This window comes from Mastomys coucha, unplaced genomic scaffold (genome assembly GCF_008632895.1).
Source record: "Mastomys coucha isolate ucsf_1 unplaced genomic scaffold, UCSF_Mcou_1 pScaffold18, whole genome shotgun sequence".
NCBI lineage: Eukaryota > Metazoa > Chordata > Mammalia > Rodentia > Muridae > Mastomys > Mastomys coucha.
This window is the reverse complement of record NW_022196900.1, coordinates 84,321,309-84,343,321: the sequence shown is the minus strand read 5'-3', so window position 1 is coordinate 84,343,321 and position 22,013 is coordinate 84,321,309. Positions and strand designations below refer to the sequence as shown.

Here is a 22,013-nt window from a genome sequence, read left to right as displayed (position 1 = left end):
GAGTTGAAAGGAAGCAGCAGTAGACAGGGAGCTTACTGGGATTATCAACCTGTCCAGAGGCCTTGAAGCTCACTGAGGGCCTGGAATAAGCAAGGTCATCCCTTTGGAAGGTTCACTCCAGGGTGGGTTTGTAGGGACCTGGCTGGATCATGGTGATGAGTGAAGCTGTCCTGGTTGCAGAACTTTAAGCAATAGGGCATAAGGGGTGGTGGAGGGACTGGTGAAATTGGGAGGAGCCAAGACAGGAAGGTCTCAAGAGTCACTGCTTAGTAACAGAGGATGGGAAGGGCTCTCCGATAAGACATGGGATTTTCAGAGAGCTGGAAGCTGGAACAGAAGGGCAGCTGAGAGGCTTCTCAGGTGACTCCACATCAGGGAACCTGGAGCCCTTCTTGAGGAGCTAAGGACATCATTAAGACCATAGTGTCCACCATTACACTTTTGGTGATGGGTGCAAACCAAGCCTAGAACAGAGGCAGCACTTTGGGATGAAGAATGTTCTTGAAAGATGTCCTGGAACGAGAGGTGCTTCAGGCTCTGAGCATCATCCTAGGTGTAGTGTCCAGCTTTTCAGATCCTCTGGGCCACAGTAGATGAAGAAGTATTGCCTTGAGCCACACATAAAATCTAGGGGTGTACAACACAGGACCTGTGGGTTTTCAAGAACAGATATGTTTACTTTACATGACACTGTGACAAGACACTGTCACCTATGATGTTTGTGCCCTAGAATCATGCTATCAGGTTACCAAATAATTGTAAAATAACCGAACAATTATGTTCTAAGTAAGCTTACAATTTTATGTTAGGCTGTAATTCATAGCTATCCTGGTCCCTATGTGGTCTGCCGTGTTAGGGCTGGGTACCCTTGTGATGTAGGTAATGACTGGGTGGCCATTTGGAGGGGTCATGAGTTGGCCCACTCTTTGTAACATTTCTGCTAAGTGTGTTCGTGTGTCTTCTGTTCATATGGAAATAAGGAAAGTCCCAGGCCCCACCCTTAATCAGAGTTGTGTATAAAATTTCTACTCCCTCAGGCTAAGCTGCCAGAGATTCTGGAGGGAGGGACCGGTGGGGGATGATGGACAGATCTAACATTTGCAGAGTTTTTACTATGTGTTCACGTGCTTTCTCAGCTCTTTACTTGCATTCCTTTATTTATCTCCCTGCTTACCTACACCATGAGCTACAGAACACACAGTCTCCTAGGAGCAGAGACCCAAATGAGCCCACATAGGGACACAGTTGTGAATTTGTACACAGAATCGGAGCTGGGCAGACCCAGGTCCCTACACATGCAGGCATACTTGAACACAGATTTATCAACACAGTGCACAGATGTGTAGGACGCCTCACATGTTAGCTAAGAATGGGCTTAGGGAAAGGTAGAAAAGGCCTGTGATGGCGAAAGAGACAGCTCAGTCCATAAAGTACACACCTTGCAAACTTGAGGATCTGGGTTTGACCAACCAAAATTCAAATGCAAAAAAGCTGGGCATGGTCAGGCAGAGTTGTAGTCCTAGTTCTGGGGAGTCAGAGACAGGAAGATCTTTGGAGTTTACAGGCCAGCCAGCTTGGTGAGCCTCAGGCCAGTGAGAGATCTTATCTTAAGAAAGCAAAGGGGTCTGCACCTGAGAAATGACACAGGAGGCTCGCCTCTGCATCTACATGTGTGTACAGATAGCAACAATGATAACTGTGGCCGTCCTGTCAGGCTCAGTGGGCCTGTCATTGCCTCTTCTGAAGACAAGGGAAAGACTCGCAGAGAGGTGGAGTAACTTTCTCAGGGCCACACCAGCTTCTTAAAGGTGGTCATTCTCTGACACCCCTTCCTAAACACTCTGTTAAATGGGGGCTTCCCATATGGCCTGAGCTGAGCTGGCCAAGGCATGATCCAGTCATCTCTGGGCAACTTCATGGAGTCAGGCAACTGGGGGATGGGAGGTCAGCCTGGGATGTAGATCTAGGCCTGCGCGTGGGATGCTGAGGTATACAGCTTTCGTGCTCAGGCTGGGGACCTGCACCCAGCATCAAGAACTACTCTCTTTCTCTTTAGGGCCTGTACCCACAGCGGTCAACAAGGATGCCCTACCAGCAGCCCGTACACCCACCACTGGGGTGTTTCTCTCGACAGGTGAGTGGCTGACTTCCCCTCCTATGCCCTGCTCCATCAAAATCTTTAGGTCAGAAAGCTCTCTGCCCCTTCATCCTTGCCCAGCCATCACCACCATTGCTTTCCGGTCCATCATTGACTTAAGGGGACAAGCACAGATGTGGAGTGCTATATCACAGACGAATGTGGACACATGATGATACCAGACGTCACTCCACAGAGTCCTTACTGCATGATAATACCAGGCCTTTCCCAAAGACTTCTCCTACACCAATTTAGCCTTCTCAACCATCTTATGAAGCATGCTATTGATGGGGAAACTGAGGCAGAAAGGGATTAGACTATAACATTAGCATGTAAGTTTGGGTCTGCTCTGACAGGTAACTGCCATGACTAGGGGACTTTCAGGGAGTCTTTAGTTCCTGCTCATGAGTCTCTGGGTTGTCTGAACTGGGATGTGGATCAGGATCTGGTCCATTCTCCTTGCTCTTTTAGGGTCTGATGGGAAGACTCAGGGGCCTTTGCTCCTCTCTCACTGGGTGTCAGAAGCACAGAAAGATACGCACAATGCTTCCAGAGGCCTCAGCTCTGTGCATGAGGAGGTCCACACACTTTCAGTCAGCCAAAACCAACCCCTCAGCTCTGCCCAGCATGCGTGGGCCAAAGAATCATCTTCATGTTTTGTGGGCTGGCTAGCTCTCATAAAAGACAGTTTGATTTGAATTTCAAATGTAAATATTGCACAAGAAATATTTATGTTAAACATATACTCACCGGTTATTTCAAGCTTGGATTAAACTGGTGTCCTGTGGTTTTATCTGCCAAATGTGGCAGTATGAAATACCCCAGTACTTCAGGTACAAATGCCCCTCAGAAGCAAATGAAGGCCTGGCCCTGTCAGCTTGGTGCTCTTGGCCACCATGATGGACACCTCTCGTAGATAAGTACATAAAAATACTATGTGAGAATAATGCAGCAGAGATAGTAACAGACGTCCATAGAGAGAAGCGGAGAGAAATAGAGGGCTGGGGAGATGTCTTCCTGGATAAAGTGCTTGCTTTCCAAGCATGAGGAATGAAGTTTGGACATCCAGATCCCATGTAAAGCCAGGTGCTGTAGCACACATCTGTAATCCCAGTGTGCTAATGACAAGATGGGAGATAGAGACAAGCTCATGGACCAGCTCCTCTGGCATATATATCAGTGAACAACAAGAGACACTGCTTTAAAACAAGGTGAAAGGGGAGGACTGACACCCAAGGCCTCCATATGTACACTGTGGTGTAAGTACCAGTCCATACACACACACTCAGACACACACACACACACACACACACACGTGCAACACGCACGAAACACACACATGAGAAATACATGTAGTTACATGCTTCCAAGCTGCTTGAGCTGGCCTGCATGCTCACACATACTCATTGGCAGATGCGGAAGCAGGCTTAGAGGTACTGAATCTTGGGGCAGAGATGGGATATGACAAAAAGTCATTTAGACTGGGGACATACAGATGGCCGAAGGCAAGTGTCCCACATCCCCAAATGGACTCTCATCTCACACACAGGTCCACGGACAGTCCACACCTTCAGTTACAGTTTCTTTTACCTTGATCCTCCCCAGAGAGCCCCACCCTTTCTCCGAAAACCTCATCTCTGAGCTGGCATATGCTAGCATGTTCCTGAGGTTGGCGATGGACCCATACGTGAAAACTACCATGGTCAGGACTGCTTCATCAGGAATAAGAGCCTCCTTCATCCTAACTGTTATGAGACAGTCTGTCTCAGGAATCCCAGTCACATTATCTCCACCTACAAACACTAGCAGCTCCTCCTGGCTCAAAGAGTCTTTTTAGGCAATTATGAGTGTGTATATATTTGAATAATGTAGTTTAAAACATGGTAAGAATTTTAAAGAAGGAGGCCACAGCTGTTTATTGGTCTCTTTCATATCCTTCTAGAGACACCTATTTATATAAGATTTCCCGAACAAGGCCATCATTCTCTGCACACTGCTCTATGCTTTTGTACAAGATGAATGTGTTTGGAGGTGGTTTCCAGAGCAGCATACAATGCGGCATGTGATGGCTTTGATTGGTCCCATGGAACCTTGGGTATATCCCTGGATAAGGCTGGTGTGTGTTCTGGGACTCATCTCTTAATCTTCTCTGCCAGGCCCAAATAATTCCCATCCTAGAAACTAGGGATATTGCCTGTTATGGTCACCACAGAGTCTGTCATGTGGGGTGTTCTCAGTACCCACATCTGGTGTCACAGGGCCCTGCAGCCACTCTTTCAGCAGCATGCCAACAATTCAGGGATAGGCTCAGCTTTCAGAGAGTGCACAGCAGAGGAAGGCTGGAGCAGAACCCATGCTCTGGGCTCTCCCTGGGGTTCTGGCCACAATCTAGGACGGGAGCTGCTTATTAAGCTGAGCCTCCGTTCCTTTCTGTCCCAGATGGGAGTAACGAGGGCCTGCATTAGTTATCTTTCTCACCATGACGATACAAGAACAGACAACTGGCAACTTGAAGTTTTAGTTTCGTTGTTGTTGTTTGGTTTGATTTCTGTTTCTCTCTACCAGTCTGAGAGTATAGCCCATCATAGAGAATGAGGCCTCGGGTCACATCGTGCCCACATTTAGGAAGCAAAGAGAGATGAAGGCTGGTATTCAAGTGGTTTCTCTTGTGCCTTTTTTATTCAATCTAAAACCCCAAGCCCTGGGAATGGAGCTGCCCACTTTTAGGGTGGGTCTTTCATCCTCAGCTACAGTTCTCTGAAAACACCCTCACAAGCACACCCTGAGTGATTCTAAATCCCATGCAGCTGACCATCAGAGCAAGGTCAGATGATCTTGTCTCATAGGGTTTGTAGGTGTAGTGATGGAGGCCAGGCGAAGGGTCTCCCACCGCCTGAGGGTTCCACACACACTAGTCTAAGTAGTTTTATATTAGACATGGACATGCGGGGAGCAAGGGGGCTCTCGGGTCCTATAGGCTTCTATGGTTTGAGTGGAAATCCAGAAGCTTCCCTGGTTTTGACAGAAGCTCCCCTCAGCACACAGGAAAATCCATGAGATGAGATCTTCTGGTGTTTGAGCTGTCAGGAATGGGACCTGTTGCTCCAGAGGTCCTGCTTTCTCTCCAGCACCTTAGCAGATGCTTAGAGCTCCCCCGGTCTTCCTGTCCCCTCCCTGGCCCCTCTGACTGTATTCACTCCACTGTCTAGAGCTGGGATAGTAGCTGTGAATGAGATAGACAGTGACCTTGCTTGTTGGGGGGCAAGAAAGTATGAGCCACAGTTCCCGGTGGGTATCTGCCCAGGTATCGGCAGAAACCCCACTGACTTCCCGGCTTTCCAGCAGCTTCGAGAGATATGCTCGTTGCTCCATCTCCTGTTTGCATTTTCTCCCATTACCTAAAACAGTTGCCACTAGCCATGTGTGGCTATTTCCAGGAATCCCAGTGCAGTAGCATCCAGACTTTAGCTCCTCGCTCATTCCGGCTCTGCGGTTATGAACCTGTGGGTCACGATCCCTTTGGAGCGGGTGCAGGGGAGTTTCAATGATCCTTTCACAGGGGTCATCTAAGAAGATGGGAAAACACAAGTGTTTACATTACTATTCATAATGGTAGCAAAATTACAGTTATAAAGTAGCAACGAAAAAAATGTATGGTGGGGGGCGGTCACCACAATCTGAGGGACGGTATTAAAGGGCTGCAGCATTAGGAAGGTTGAGACCGCTGCTCTAGCTGGATTTTCAAGGGCTTGCTCTCCAGCACCTTAACCAGCACAGCTGGTGGTTATGCAGTGATCCTTACAGCACAGACCTGATCTTCCCTGGCAGGCGTTTCCACTGGCTGGAGTCATCTGGTGCTCACAGGCTGTTGAGGTCCTATTGTAGAAGCCAGTGGTGTGAATCTCAGCAGTTAGACCCTCCCCACATAGAGTAGACAGTGCTTCTCCATTTTACAGATTAGGAGTTTGAGGCTCAGATACATAAAGCAAGTAAAGGCTACTCGGATTGATAAGGTAGCAGCTGGGGTTAGGGGTCAGGGCTGGGGATGTTGAGCTTGTCCCTCTCTTGTCTCTGCCCTGCAGGTGACACCGTACAACCCACAGCAGATGGGACAGCAAATTTTCCGCTCTTCCTACACCCCACTGATGAGCTACATCCCCTTCGTCCAGCCCAACTATCCATATCCTCAGAGGACCCCCCAGAAGCTGCCTGCCAATCCCCGAGACCCTCCCCCGATGGCAGGAGATGGGCCTCCATACCTCTTCCCCCAGGGCTATGGGTGAGTTCTCAGCCATGATGGGGTGGGGAGCTGACCTGCATCTAGAAGGCTGTCAGAGAGGGCAGGTGAACGGGATGAGCTTTGTTGATTTATGTGCCCTGTGGCTGTGGCGGTGGGGGGAGGGCATATTTTTGTACCTGTGCCCAATGTCTCTGAGGACTTGGAGGGAACAGATGTGGAGGTGAGCCTGGGCTGGGGTCAAGGATGAGCCTTTAGAAGGTCCTATGCAGGCTGCCACCTACAGGCTGGTTGTAGAACTGCAGCTGCCCAATCAGAAGCAACTGGCCACTCCACACACTACATGGGTGCTGTAAGTGGCTCATGTTGCCCTGTTATCATTTGTTGATCTGCAAAGAATATGGTAACTAGTCCATCCCCTTCCCTCATGCATCTGGAGTCCTTGACAGGCTGATCTTTCAAGTATCCCCTGGATTTTCTGGCAGGTCCTAGTGAAGGGTCTTTTGCAGCTTGACCCACCGACATGTCCCAAACCCCAAACTGTAGAAAAGTTTGGTATTTCCTGGGCTTGTGTGAAGGGTTCAGCAGCAGACCACTAATATAAACTGGGCAGTTAAATGAAGATTCCTCTTGGGATGTGCATGCTGTGGAGGAGCAAAGTTGTGTTTGTTTAACATAATTAACAAATAGCCACTCATTCCAGCAAGCCAATTTCTCTGTTAATACGGGTGACCCAAGTCAGGAGGCATTATGCTACCCCTGCAGACTTCAGAATCCTAGGCAAATCAGAGGGCCTGGGTGCCCCACTTGGAGAAACTCAGGTTCTAGGTTAGGATCAAACCCTCAAGGGTGATATGGACTTCTGCCTCCCCCTACCCACGCTGTGCCTAGCAGACAGCCTTTTCCTGACTGACCCTCTGCATGACCCCAGACTCTCACTCTTTGAATCTTCCATCTCCCTTAATATCTTGCGAAAAGGGATCAATGTTTCAAAGAGGTTTTGATAGTCAGATCTGTTTGGGGGAAACTTCGAGAAACAAAGACACACAGATTTCCTAACGGTTGGAGCTCTCAGATCATTTAATTGCCTGGGGTACTCGGAGAATATTCAAGAAAGTGGTCGATGGTGGTATTTGAATATGATGCCCACAGTTTCTTTTAATGTCCTTCCTTTCTCCTCCACACTCCCTCCTCTTTTTCTTCCCTCTCTCCCCAGCTTCTTCCCCCCCTTTCACTTTATAGAGCTCCACAGGTCACCCCCACCACCATCATCACATACACTAGAAAGTCCTGTGTTAGTTCACGTACTTAATGCAAACAGGGAACACACAGGTAATAAGGCAAACTTCTTCGCTTCAAACAGCAGAGGCCTGGGGCCTAGAGACATGGCTCAGCTATTAAGACCACTCACTGCACTGTCGGAGGGCTCAGGTTTGGTTCCCAGCACCCACCACCCAGCAGCTCATCTGTAACTCTAGTTCCAGGGCATCCAATACCCTCCTCCAGCCTCTGCAGGCACCAACAGACACGACATATAGAAACTCATGCAGACACGCATACACACACATGATTTATATAAGCTCACGTGCACACACACACACACACACACACACACACACACATGCACGCACGTGCGCGCGTTCATAAAAAGAGGATGGGGGAGCTGACACGCCACATGCTCTGGTAGAGTGATGACCAAGTGGCCCCAGGCCAGTGCCAGGACCTCTAACAGCTGAAGGGGAGGGGGTGTCCCAGTGAGCGGGTAGAGGAGGCAATCTGAACAGAGGGAGTCAAGGCCCTGAAGTGGGATGAGGCAAGGTGATCATTTACATGCTTCCTTAAGCTCTTCATTCTGAGATGCCAGGAATTGAACCCAGGTCCTCTCTCATGCTAGGCAAGCGACTTACTGCTAAACTATCCGCGCCGCACCCCCCCCCGCCCCCAGCCCAGAAGGTGCAAGGGAAGCTGGAGGCCTGGGGATAGAGCCGAGTATAGTTTGAAGTATTAGATTTATCCCTGGAAAAGGTGGAAAATAGGATTGGAAAGGGAGGCTGGGATCGCTTTATTAAAGGCTATTTTGACTGGTAGGCCAGGGGATCTAATAAAAGCCTGTGCACATCAGAGTGAACACTCATATAGGCTTAGGGGACAGAACAGGAGTCGAGGTGTAGGATGGAGGTCTCAACAAATGGTTATCTATTACCTTCCTAGGGGTGAGGGTAAATGAGGCTTCTGAGGGACACAGAGAACCATTCCTCATCTGGCAGCCACCCATTCTTCAAGGCACAGAATGGAGTGCTGGCTGTCCAGGGAGCTAGGGGAATTGTACACAGAAAGGGTGGAGTCCTGGTCTCTGTGTGTCTTTGGGGAGATAGGGGTAGGGGAGAAGGGACAGGATGGGACAGGTGGGGGAGAAGGCAGCCCAAGAAGAAGGCACATGACTGAGAATAGCAGGAGACATTGGAAAGGAAGAGAGATGGGTAAGGGAAGGTGGAGGATAGTGGGGGATAATGACTTCCCAAAAAGATGGGGAAACCATGATGGGGACAGGAACAGGTGCCAGCTTACATCCCAAAAGAATGATTTGTTCATTAAAAAAAAAAGAAAAGAAAACCCAGCTGATTGAAGGAGCTGGAAGCTGATTTAGTTGGTAAAGCCTTTGGACCTGATGCTGGTCCCAAGAATTTGCATAGAGAACAAGGCATGGTGGCACACGCTTGTAGTCGCAGTGCTGTGGAGGCAGAAACAAGTGGATCTTTGGAGCTCACTGGCTAGACAGCTTAGTTCTAATTGGTGGTCTTCGGTTCCAGTAAGAGAATCTCAAAGAACAATGTGGGTGGTTCCTGAAGAAGAGCTCATGAAACTAACTTCTTGTCTCCCTGTACTTGAACGCAAGCAGGCACACACCTCTGTGCATGCTCGTGCGTGTGTGCGTGTATGTGTGTGTATGTGTGGTGTACATGCATATATACACATATGTATAAACACACACATGCATACATACAAATCTGATTGACCTCCGGGCTTGTGGCACATGACTGCAATCCCAACACTTGAGACATGAATGAGGGAGATCTTGAGTCTGAGGCCAGCCTGGATTTCATGGTGAGATGTGTCTTCAACAAATAAACTGACGCAAGCAACTCCTGTCCCTGGCATTGCCCATTGCACTGTGAACTGGGGTGAACCAGACACAAAGTGCTTCCTTCTCTCACAAACTCCACAGTCTGGGGTGTGGGGGACACAGCCACAAGACAGAAAGGTGTGTTAGTAGAGGCAAGACCCAAAGGAAGAAGTAGCTCCTCCTCCTCCTTCAAAGGAAGTCTCAGCGTGCTACCCAGAACTGGCCTTGAATTCACAACCATCCTCCTAGCTCAATTTTCTGTGTGCTAGGAATAAAGGCAAGAACTACTGCACTTGGCGAGCAAGGCTTTCTGAGCCGTAGCCATGCATGTGTATGAGAGACAAGCACTCCACATGCAAAGGCTCCAATGTGATTGGAGTACAAGGGGATGTAAGAGAGTAGGTGATCCAGGTGGTGGTGGCTCACACCTTTAACCCCAGCACTTGGGAGGCAGAGGTGGGTGGATTTCGGAGGCTGCGGCCAGCCTAGTCTACAGAGTGAGTTCCAGGACAGCCAGGGCTACACAGAGAAACTCTGTCTAGAAAAATCAAAAATAAAGGGAGGGAGAGGGAGAGAGAGAGAGAGAGAGAGAGAGAGAGAGAGAGAGAGAGAGAGAGAGAGAGAGAGAGAGAGAGAGAGAGAGCACTAGAAGCTACTTCCCAAATCTTTGCGTGTATGTGTGTGTGTGTGTGCTCACGAGCACATGTATGTGGTGTATGTGTATATGTGTGTTATATGTGTGTATATGTGTGTATGTGTGTGGTATGATGAGTAAATGTGCGTATGTGTGTGGTATGATGAGTATATGTGTGTGTGATGAGACAGTCAGGAAAAGAACGGAAACTACGTGCAGCCATGATTCTGTCTGTAGCAGAGCACATGGGAGCCAGGATCAGGGTAGAGAACTGAGAACTTGGTACTTTGGGAGTCAACACAGGGAACTCTGGGTAATATGGTTATTGAGAAACTTATGAAGCTGAGGATTGGACAAGCCCTGGTGAGGCTGGATCAGTCAAGGGAGGGTATGTGCATGGACCTAGGTGGGCAGCTTTGTCTGGAAGACAGGCAGGGTCATCAGAAGCAGAGGAAGCGAGAGGAGAGGGGGGATGAAATGAGAGAGAAAGGAGCAAGCCCTCCCCGATCTGAGAGGAGGAGGGAAGTCCTTCAGCGCCTCTGCCACGTTGACTTATATTCCTCATCAGGGATGACTACTACACAGTTTATCCTCCAAGCAATAAAATAATAAGGGCGAGCATTTACTGGGGCATGAGTAACACTTGCTCTGGAAGCAGCATTGTGTCAACCACCTTGGGTAAGGCAAGGTGCATGTTCTCTGTGCTCTAGGACAGCATTCTCAGCCTGGGGGGTTGCGACCCCTCTGAGGGGGTGCTTAAGATCCATTGGAAAGCAGACATTTGCATTACAATTCACAACAGTAGCAAAACTGCATTTACAAAGTAGTAATGAAAATAATTTTATGTCGGGGGGGGGGTCCCCCACAACATCAGGAGCTGGATCACAGGGCCACAACATTAGGAGGGTTGAGAACCCCTGCTAAGGAGCTGATGTACTGTCTCCTTCTTCGTCTACCACCTTCTCCAGGAAGTATTCCTTGAAAGCTCTAGTCCATACACACTGCTTCTCCCCCTGGCCCTGTGTTCATGAGTCTGGACCATAACCTTGGCTGTTGACCTGATGCTAAGTGATCAACCCAGAAGAGCTAGGGACACAGGGTGCAGTGATCAGCTACAAGACACAATGTGGTTAATTCGCTGTTCATAACCATTGTTACTGTTTCAGCTTTTATTTTATAAATCAGGCCAAACATCCAGAGTATCTTATAACAGCATCACTCTTTTCTGCCAGGGCTGGGGGTTAGACCTGGGGTCTTCCACATGTCAGGAAGCCACTCCACCACAGGCACACACCTCAGTCCTTGCTTTCATGAGACAGGGTCTGCTGAGACTGACGTAGCCTCAAATTTGTGATCTTCTGATATCCACCCCCCCCCCCAAGTCCTGGGATAACAGGCACATACCATGCCAACACCACTTTCAATCACTTATAATTCAGCATGTTTTTTCTTTCATGCATATGTGTGTTTCGCCTGCATGTATGTCTGTACACCGTGTGTGTGCAGCCCAAGAAGGTCAGAGGCGGAGATCAGATGCCCTGGGATCAAAGTTAGAGATGGCAGTGAGCCATCTTGTGGGTATTGGGGATCGAACCTGGGTCCTCAGAAGAGATGCACTTAACTGCTGAACCACTTCTCCACCCCTCTAGGATGTTTTTTTTTAAAGGAGGAGCAGAGATGTGGTTTCCATAAACAATTTTCCTATTAGGGACATGCTGGTGGGGCCTGGGTTGGGTGCTGAATAGCCAGGTACTCTCTCTGGTGTTCTGGAACTTATTTTAGTTAGAAGAAAATGAAATATTACCCAAACCTTAGCTGGTCTATGGACTGTCACCACTAGAGAGCCACAGATGGTACAAGCAGCTAAGGCCATTAACACACTCTCTGTGGTCTGCTTCCATAGCTCTGTCCTCCCCTTCCCCTCCCACTAGGTTGTTTCTTCATATTATGGGAGAGTGCCTTGAAGGTGACTCTCTTTTATAATCTGCATCTTCCCAGTGCAAAAGTGGTTGAGAATGCCTGGATTAGACTAAATCTAGCCGTTTGCTCTGCGGCAATTTGTATTAGGCTCTGGTTCCATTCGACGTCTGATGGGAGATGGGTGAAGAAATTGCAGTCAGATCCCAGAAGTCTGTGTTAGCTGTTCGGTCTGAAGAGGTCAGGGGAAACTTCATGGAGGAGGACATGGCCCTTGAACTCTGTTTCGAAGTGTGCACACAAGATGTCAGTGAAGGCGCCAGAGAGGTGTGTGGATTTCTGCTCTTCAAAGCGGAGACCCACATGTTTGCTTCCCCAAGGGTCATGCAACTCACACACACACACACACACACACACAAAACAAAAACAAACAAAAAAACCTCAGTAGATTCTTTTTTCCGTTCTCTCCCGGGAACATCAAAGACTTCATCTCAGTTCCTGTTGCCCCTCTTTTCCAGGTTCAACTCGGCGCCCAGCGGCCCCCTGATGAACAGCCCCTATTTTTCCTCCAGTGGGAATGGCATACGCTTTTAGACTTCTCTCTCTCCTCCTCCTCCTCCTCCTCCTGCACCTTTCTTTGCCCTTGGATCAGGGCTAAAGGTTCTGGAATTCTGGATTCTGCAACAGCTTGGTGTGAAGTTTGGAAAGCCAAGGTTCCAACCAGGAGGCCGACAGAAAACAGCAAGACCAGATTCCTCTACTGGCCAACACTCACCTGCACTGCACCCCCTCACGTGTAGTGCACACCGCAGACACACCCCCCATTTGTAAGACCACACAGGCACCTGTATTTAGCTAACATGACTGGTTTTTGTTTTTGTTGTTGTTGGTAAGATAGAAAGTAAGACACTTAATTTAGAACGTTTGTATTTTAAGATAAAACTATGAGCTGCTTGAACACACGTGTGCCTGTTCATTTACCTCGCTGTGCTTTATGTAGCCTCTACTGTTCATGTCCCTCCCGTGAGTCCCGGTGTTTCTTCAGACATAGACTTATCTACATGAGGGACTTCAAGGTCAAAAACTTGAGCACTTATCTCGTCCCTCCTGTGATTCCCTTATTTCCCGACACACCAGATTCTGCATTCCTAGGATAGGCATTATACAAAGACCCCTCTCCCTGTGGTCTGTCCTAGGAGAACCCTTACAAAAAGTCTCCCCAGGATGCAGTATTGGCATAGAACACAATTTCAAAATGGATCTTAAGAGCTGGTAAGTTAGCTCAACTAGGCAAGCCTCATGACCTGAGTTCTATTGCTATGACCCAGTTAGCAGAAGGAGAGAACTGATTCTTAAAAGCTATCCTCTAATCTCCTTGCATGTCCACACACACACACATACACACACACAAATAAATGGAACAAAAATTAATCTAAAATGTGACAAATGATTCAATAATGGCACGCTGGTGCCAACCTCGAGGCCAGCCTCAACATTGCACCTAATGACATTGTTCTTGGTTATGTCTGGTCCAATTCTGACCATCAACTTGAATAACAATGCAGAGAGCTGCCTGGAAACATTTATGAAGGATGTCCTATGGAAATTGGGGACTGTGAATTGCTTCTCCAAGTTTTACACCCATGGGTGGCAGGCATCACTAATGAACTGTAGGATTTTATTCCCTAGAGGCAGGCCAGGGCTGAAGAACCATTCTCCTGATAGCATTGCAAGCAGCTACTATCAACCAGAGTTGGACTGTGAAGTGAAATCCATGTTCTGTGATTTTGAGGAGTGTTACCAAGATGAAGTTAAATGGAGCTTATTCATGTCAGGATGTACTCATCGGTCCATGCACATAGATGGACCACCACTCAAATTGCCTCTATAACGCTCTTATCAACCATGCTGGGTAGCTGGAACCCAAATTCCACAGTGAGAGCTGGGTCTGAAAAACATTAAACACTATAATCTAGTCCTGCAAGCATTGACAGGCAGAGGGTATGAAAGGCACCATTGTCTTTAGATGAGCTTAAGTCACAAGAGTATTTCTCTTGACCTCATAGTATGATGCCACTAGATTCATTGACCTTTGCCCCTGGATTCTGGAAAAGCACTTTCTCCCCTCAGTTTCTCTTAAGAACAATACCTCATCTTTCTCCATGGTCTAAATTTTGGACCTCTACTTTGCATATTGTTTCTTCTTGATATGTTTGGTTAATAAGCTGCCCTATGTTAATTACATTCCTGGTTTCTGAAACAAAGTACCCAGCCAAAGCAACACATGGAAGGAAGGTTTATTTCCATGTACAGTTCAAGGAGAAGCTCATCATGATGGGGAAGCCTGGCTGCAGGAGCACGGGGCTGCTGGTTCTATTGCATCCGCAGTCAGGAAGCTGAGAGTGACTGATACTTAGCCAGCCAGCTTTCTCCTTTTGAAGCAGTCTGTAATCCCAGCCCATGAAATGTTGTTCCTGTCTCCAATGCCCTTAATCTAGAAAATTCTTTCAAGATGCCCAGAGAGTTATTTCTAAGGCAAGTTGAGATCATGTCCACTTGACGATGTAAACTAGCACAGCCCTCAAGGGAGCCTTACTTCTAGCTTGACTATAGTTTATCACCCTCCCCTGATCTCAGCATGTTGAGAAAAAGGGAGAAAGAGAGAGAGAGAGAGAGAGAGAGAGAGAGAGAGAGAGAGAGAGAGAGACAGACAGACAGACAGACAGACAGACAGACACAGACACAGAGAGACAGAGAGACAGAGACAAAAAGAGGCAGAAAGAGAGACAGAGAGAGAGAAAGAGAGAGAGAAAGAGAAGAGAACAAATGTGGGTTCACCACTGATCCTGGTCAGATCTTGTTTCTTAGAAGCTTTCTAACTTTGACATTGGCAGAGAGTTCACCCCCCTCTGTATCTGGTTTCTAATATAGTAACAGCAAGAGTTGTGGGGATTAAAAGATGATGTAGATTCGAGACAGACTTACTGTCTACTCAATATAGACTATGGCTTAAAATGGGGCAATAAAGATATATCCGTCCGACTCCTGAAACTTTCTCCCAAATAACAATAATAATAAAAAAAACTTCATAGTTAATAAAGGTTGGGGAAGTTACAACCCTACTGCTCTAGTTTTATTTCTGGTGCTGTGATAAAATACCATGACCAAAAGCAACATAGAGAAAGAAGAACTTTTCTGTTTCCAATTTCAGGTTATAATCCATTATTGTAGGGCAGTCAAGGCAGGAATCTAAAGCCTCGCTGTCAATATCAGAGAGAAAGGAATGCATCCTTGGTGCCTGCTTGCTTCTATAGGTCTTCACTGTTACGTAGTCAGAGCGTCCTCTCTGGAGAGAATAATGTTGCCTGTGATGGGCTAGGTCTTCCCACCTCCACACTAAGAAAACCCCCTACAGGCCAACCCGATGTAGGTGATTCCTATTAAGGTTCTCTTTCAAGCCCACACTTAAAACTAACCAGTACATTTACCCTGTTCATAAGGCAGAAGTGTCATCGAGGTATGGTAAGTGCCTCAGAAAGACACATGATACAGGAGTGTCAAAGGAGCTGTGACAAACAGCAAGTCACACGTCTTTGTAGAATTCCAAAGCCTAGAGCTTGAGGTTCCATGTGCTGAACACTGTGAAACATGGGGCTCAAAGCTGCTGAAAGTCAGGAGTTGATACTGTAAGGAGCCTCCTCCGTCCTAGCCTCTCAAACTCCATGGGCAGTTCTATGGAAGATATGAGACCCTGTCTCTGGGGAGAATCAGGGGTCATATGAAAGGTTGTGGGATTGAGGGCCTAGATGGGAAACTGGGAGACAAATACACACACACACACCCTGAGGGCAGCAGCTAGGCTATGATGGAGAATCAGGGTTTTAGAAAACTGCTCAGAGATCTTTGGAAGTCAGCCTCCATGAACGTTCTTTGGTAAAATAGCTCCTAATCAACATTAGGACCTGATGGTTAATACGAATAGATATTTTTCAATAAGAAACATTAAGATGAAGGTTTTAAAAAATGAACTAAAGAAATAAAGATCAAAAATTTCTAAAGGAACTAATAGAAATCAGTTTATTCATTCATTTATAGAATGGATAATTTTTCTGGAAGCATACTTTAAGTGACTAAAAACAAAGAAGAAAGTTTTTTTTTTTGAGTCTTGTTTTTATTCCTTGTGATCAAGTTAGAAGGTTATTATCAGAGAGATCTTAAGAAAAGGAAAATAAGAAAGGAAATGGTGATAAGACATAAAAGATAATACAAAGTGAAGCTATGTCCAGAGCCCTGGATATCTGGGTAGCTGGAGTTCCCAGCCACAGAGTAAAAATGGAGAGGTAGATCCTGAGGTGATCCCCAAAATGGAATGATCCAAACCCCAAGAGGTGACCAGAGGAGACTTTAACTCAGTATAGCCTTTTAAAATTTTGGAATATCTGGGACAATAGTAAGATTCTAAAACTTCCAGAAAGGCCTTGAACATGCAACATACATGGTCACAGAGTTCTCAATGGGAATACCAGAGCCCAGAGTAGACACTGTCAAAGTTATAACTTTGACAGGAAATGATCTTCAATCTGGAATTAAAAACCTGGTCACTAACAGAGGAAGGTGAAGTGAAGATGTTCTCAAATGTGCAAAGTGCCCAGTCATTTATTTCTCTGCGTGTTTACCAGGAGGTAGGGGGAAGGACAGTTGGTCTTCTAAGATAAGAGGACCATCCAAGAAAGAAGAGATGGTGTTAAGGAAACAAGGATTCAGGGCAAGGAGGATGCTCAGGGCTTTTCCAGGGTAAGAAGACTGGATGGGCTTGGCTCAAGAAGCGCAAAGCAGAGCCCTTCCTCAAGCCACCAGTCAGTTCATTAGGAGGCTGATAACCTCTGGAAAGGAGGTTTGTTCATAGGGGTGTGGGAGAGGCTGGGGAATAGGAGAGTGGTAGATTAATTATCAGAGGTCACTCTGGAAAATTAGATTGACAGCTATTTTATGACTCTGGTGAGAGTGGGAAAATTTAGCTAAAATGTCAAATAACATAAAACCCCAAAGCAATGAACTCAACAGTGAATGACATTATGTGGCCCTAATATGGATGTAAGCAAAAAATGGTGATATAACCATAGAAGGAAGACAGCAGTAAGAAGTGAAGAGAGCAAGGTTGCTTATTATGATGGGAATCCAGAAGGCCATACGTGGCATAGATTATTCTGGGGACACTGGAACACATAGAACCATCTAGAAGTCTGGCTATGAACACTAGGATAAAGGTCCAAGGGGTTTGAAGGGTTCCCTGTAGGAAGTGGGATGGGTTTATATAGGATGGGGTGGGGATTGTTCTCGGTTGTGAGATTCTTTTTAACTCTGTGTGTGTGTGTGTGTGTGTGTGTTTCAATGAAAATAGATGTTTGAAGAAAGACAGAGAAGTTGCATGTGGAGCATGCTCTTGCTTGGTGCCCAGTACAGGTTGCTGTCAAAAATGCCTGTTAAAGTGTGCTGAGCTGCTGCCTGACCATCCCGTACCTGATGCCGGTGGCTTCATCACAGACTGAGAGTCAGATTTTCTGAAGTCATTGTGATCCTGTTTTCTTTAAGATGTTCTTGAAAGAAAACTTAGTTAAGTGAAGGCCGGGCACCAGTGCCCAGCGTCTTTCCAACATTACAACATTACACTCTGTGGCTCTGATCACCTCCCAAAGGACCTCAGATACAGATGGGCATTCATAGAAAGAGGCATCCTTAAACCTTCACCTGGTTCACATATGGGGAACTGATCCCTTACCCACTGAAAGCACTACAGGCACAGTGCCCTGCAAATTCTCATTGCCTGCTTTGTGTGTGTAACACGTGTGTATGTGCCCAGGTCTGTCTGTGTACACATACAGACCAGAGGAGAGCATGAACCATCTTTATCAGTCTCCCTTTTTATTCCTCTGAGACAGGATCTCTTGCTGAATCTAAAACTCTCCATTTTTATGCTATACAGGTGGCCAGCAAACCAGAGTGATCCTTCTGTCCCCACCCTTCCCCAGCACTAGACTGACAATGTACACTGAGGAGGCCCAACACTTGGAGTTTGGCCCAAACTCAGGTTCTCATGCATGCTCGGCAACAGCTCTTAGCTACCCTAGCCATCAGCCAGCCCTTGACTTTTTAAAAATAGTCAATAACTCAGTCATTACTAGGATGATAAGATTATTATAGGGACATCCAGGAATCAGTGAGGACACAGACACTCAAAATCATTTTAGGAGTTCACACAAGTAACATGTGATCATATATACATATACACATACATGCATGCATATGCATACATATATACACATATACTTGTACACGTACACACACACATACCTTTTAAAGATTTTTGACTTTTTGTCAGCTTTTCTCGATTATGACCCAAGTGTCTGACAAAGACAACCTAAAGGACAAAGGATGTTCTTTGGCTCAGAAGATTCAGTCCTCTGTCACTTGGCTCTGGGAATGTCTGTGGAGAAGACCATTGTGGAGGGGAATGGGAGACAGAGGAGAGCTGTTCCCTTCACAGTTGACCATAAATCAGAGAGAATGACACAAAGGGACCAGGGACCAGGAACCACAAAGCACCTGCTGCCCCTAGTGACCTATTTCTTCTAACTGGTTTCCACATCTCAAAGTTTCCAGAACATCCCAAAATAGTGCTATCTGCTCACAGTCCCACCCAGATTTCCAAATCCTGAGTCAGGAAAAGCTCCCAGGTTGTCTCTTCCCGAGGCTATTTCTGGGGCCTCTGAGGAGTGAGCTGCACCAGGGAGTGTGAGGTATTTGGAAGTTGGGCATCTCTGCCACATTCCCTCTTAGTTATGTTTCCCTCCCAAGAATTTCTTAAGGGGAGATAAAGTCTTAAGGCTTTACAGAGCAGGATTCTCAGATAACTTTTCAATCCATGAGCCTTTTGGGAAGACACTTCATGTCCAAACTAGAACATCTGGTGCCTGTAAGAAAGCTTCACATGGTCCGTTTTCAACTCATCCATCCTGTCCCACCAACCCCTTGCATATTCCTTTTCTTAGGACAATGTTATTTTCAGGACAATAGCTCATGTGTAGTTTAGCAACAGAGAGTAGAAAAAATAACATGTTTTCATGGGTTCCAGAAATTCTGCATGAAATTATAACAGCCACTTATTGCCAAGCCTTTCCCAATAGGGCAAGCACATGCTACATGCATCTCCTTTATCACCTGACATCATGATAATCCCATGACATACTGGTTTATTGCATATGCAGAAAGTAAAGTTTAGAGAGATACTTGTTGAGTCACTCAAACACAATATTTTCACCTGCTTTCCAGTTTCTAGTAACATGATCCACAGTGGATAAACTTTGTTCTAACTTATAGTGTCTGTTTCATTGTTATTAATATTTTGGATTACTAAGACCTCTATGTGACTTTCCAGTGTTAAGCCACGGTCATAAGGGGGTGTGAGGGTGGACACTTTGAAGGGATTGGCAGTAAACCCTCACATGGTACAAGGATGGCAAGGAAGGCAGCTGCCTGAAGCAGGGAGGCTGACTCTCAACTTTCAAGCTCCTCCACCAGGACCTCTTCCCAGCATCTTTCTGGATGCCAGTGCATCCTCAGTTCTCAGTTATTTGATATTTGTACAGATTATACTTTTGCAGGTCCCCCTTAGGCACAGAACCTCACTTGCAGACGGGCCCTTCACTACCTAGTGTGTGTGACCTGTTTTTGGCCAGATGGGAAGAGAGTAGAGATGTGAGCATGATGAGGCTGACAGCACCGGAGGGAAAGGGTTGAGCTCTTAGCATCCTTTTCGCCTCAGAGCAGCCAGGCCAGCCCTGGAGTGCACGAGCAAACTCTAGCTAAAGCCAAAATGCTATTTTGAATTTCTTTCACAGATAACCATTTCCAATCTGCCATATTAAACAACGGAGTAATGATGTTTATTCTTCTCAACTAGCAAATGTTCTTGAGATCAGGAAATATACATACATGCATACACACATACATTCATACATACAATATCTACTCTTGTATGGTAGTTTGAATATGGTGGCCCATGGGAAATGGCACTACTAGGAGGTGTGGCCTTGTTAGAGTTGGTGTGGCCTTATTGGAGGACGTGTAATTGTGGGAGTGAGCTTTGAGACCCTCCTCCTAGCTGCCTGAAGACAGACTTCTCCTCTTTCCTTTGGAACAAGATGTAGAACTCTCAGTTCCTCCTGCACCATGCCTGCCTGGGTGCTGCCATGGTCCCACCTTGATGATAATGGAATGAACCTCTGAACCTGTAAGCCAATCCCAATTAAATGTCGTCCTTTATAAGAGTTGCTTTGGTCATGGTGTCTCTTCACAGCAATAAAACCCAAATTGAAACACCAGCCACCCATCTATCCATCTTCCTATTCATTTGCTTGCTCAATAGACATTTTGGGTGGAGTTCTATCCAAGTCATTTATGACACCTCTACTTTGCATCAGACATGGAGCTAGAAGCTAGTTACCCATACTATCATAAATTTGCTTTAATGGAGCTAACTGGCTGAATGAAGAAAGTCTTTTCAACTGGGAAGGTTTTCCCTGCCACAACATACTACTCAGATGTTACCCAAGTGAGAGGCAGAAAACTTGCTTAGTGGGGTCAGCCTCGAAAATGAAATGCATTTGCCATTTGCTTTACTTTTAAAAGGAAGAAGTCAAAGGTCCATCAGTATCCCAGGATGGCATCGTTCTGTCAAATGAGGCCAAGTTCTGGCTATGAGTCAGGGACAAGGAAAGAGACTTCAACTCTTTCAACAGACAGAATTTAATAGGAATACTTGTTAGCCCTGTACTGAAAAACTGAAAGGGCATGAAAAAGATTCTGTGAGTAATCCAAAAGGCAACTGCAGGAAGTGGCTATCACTCAACAGAAGGGGGTGGGGTTATTAAAATTCAAAAGCCTTAGAAGCTGTGGAGAGCTGGAATTCATGTCTGCATGGGGGTTGCGGGGGAAGGGACATGTGTTTGGGGTTAGTGTCTCTGGGCTGAGAGGAGGTCACACATGGGTGATGCTTTTCATCTTCAAGGAGGAGGAGCAGCCAACTTCCTGCTGTTGGTATTGTAAGCAGCCACAATGAGGCTGTTTTAACCTAGTGCTTGGAGTTTTATAAAATGGATGTAAGAACTGCTACTGGGATGGGAGTGGGGGGGGAGGGCAGGGGTGTGAGTGCCACTGTTGGATGATGCTGACCAAAGTAGGAATTGAAGCTGTGTGGGAAACTGTCCTTCCTTCTCCAGCTTTGGGTCTCCATCTAGTGCCCCATATTGGCACAGCCTAGGAAGGAAGCAGTAGATGGAGTAGAAATGGCCTGGATCATTGGGAGTGGGTTTGGAGCCAGAGATCAGATCTGGTACCCAGCACTTCCTCTGTTCTAGACTGAATGCTTATGCCTTCTCATACTCTGAGTCTCACTGGGATAAGATAAAACTCTTTGGAGATGGACTTTAGGGAAGTGACCAGGGTTGGATGAGATCTTGAGAGTGGAGCTGTCGTTGTGGGGTTAGTGTCTTAATAACAAGAAGAGATACTAGAGAGCTTGCTCACTTTCTGAAGCCTTGGGTCACAAGAGAAGAGAGCAGGAGAGTCTACACCTTGTCTACCTGCAAGTCATGGGCAGAGGACTTACAATCAAGCTTTAACAACAACAGCCTTGATCTTATCTTGGTCTTTCCAATACTCAGCACAGAGAGAAATAAATGGCTATTATTGAAGTCACCCAACATACAGTATTTTGTCATGGTAACCAGAGCAGCAGGGGAGGACCCCCTCAATGACTTTGGTGTGGAAACTTCCTAAGGTTGATGAAAGGCTCAGAAGCTCCCAAGCCCAAGAGTTGTTTTCTGAGAGTGACCCTAACCCTTCTGCCAACAACCTAAGTCTGAGAGAGAGAGAGAGAGAGAGAGAGAGAGAGAGAGAGAGAGAG

At 46.6% G+C, this 22,013-nt stretch overlaps 1 protein-coding gene across 1 annotated transcript in view; it reads left to right on the top strand.

The window, feature by feature from the left end:
* CUNH1orf94 (chromosome unknown C1orf94 homolog) overlaps window positions 1–13,007 on the top strand; it is a 41,533-nt gene extending 28,526 nt beyond the window's left edge. Inside the window, exons 5-7 of the mRNA XM_031378714.1 lie at window positions 2,057–2,134; window positions 6,220–6,416; window positions 12,568–13,007. Coding sequence (XP_031234574.1) covers window positions 2,057–2,134; window positions 6,220–6,416; window positions 12,568–12,643 — 351 coding nt within the window. The 3' untranslated portion in view covers window positions 12,644–13,007. The remainder of the gene's footprint in view (window positions 1–2,056; window positions 2,135–6,219; window positions 6,417–12,567) is intronic.
* The last annotated feature ends 9,006 nt before the right edge of the window (window positions 13,008–22,013 follow it).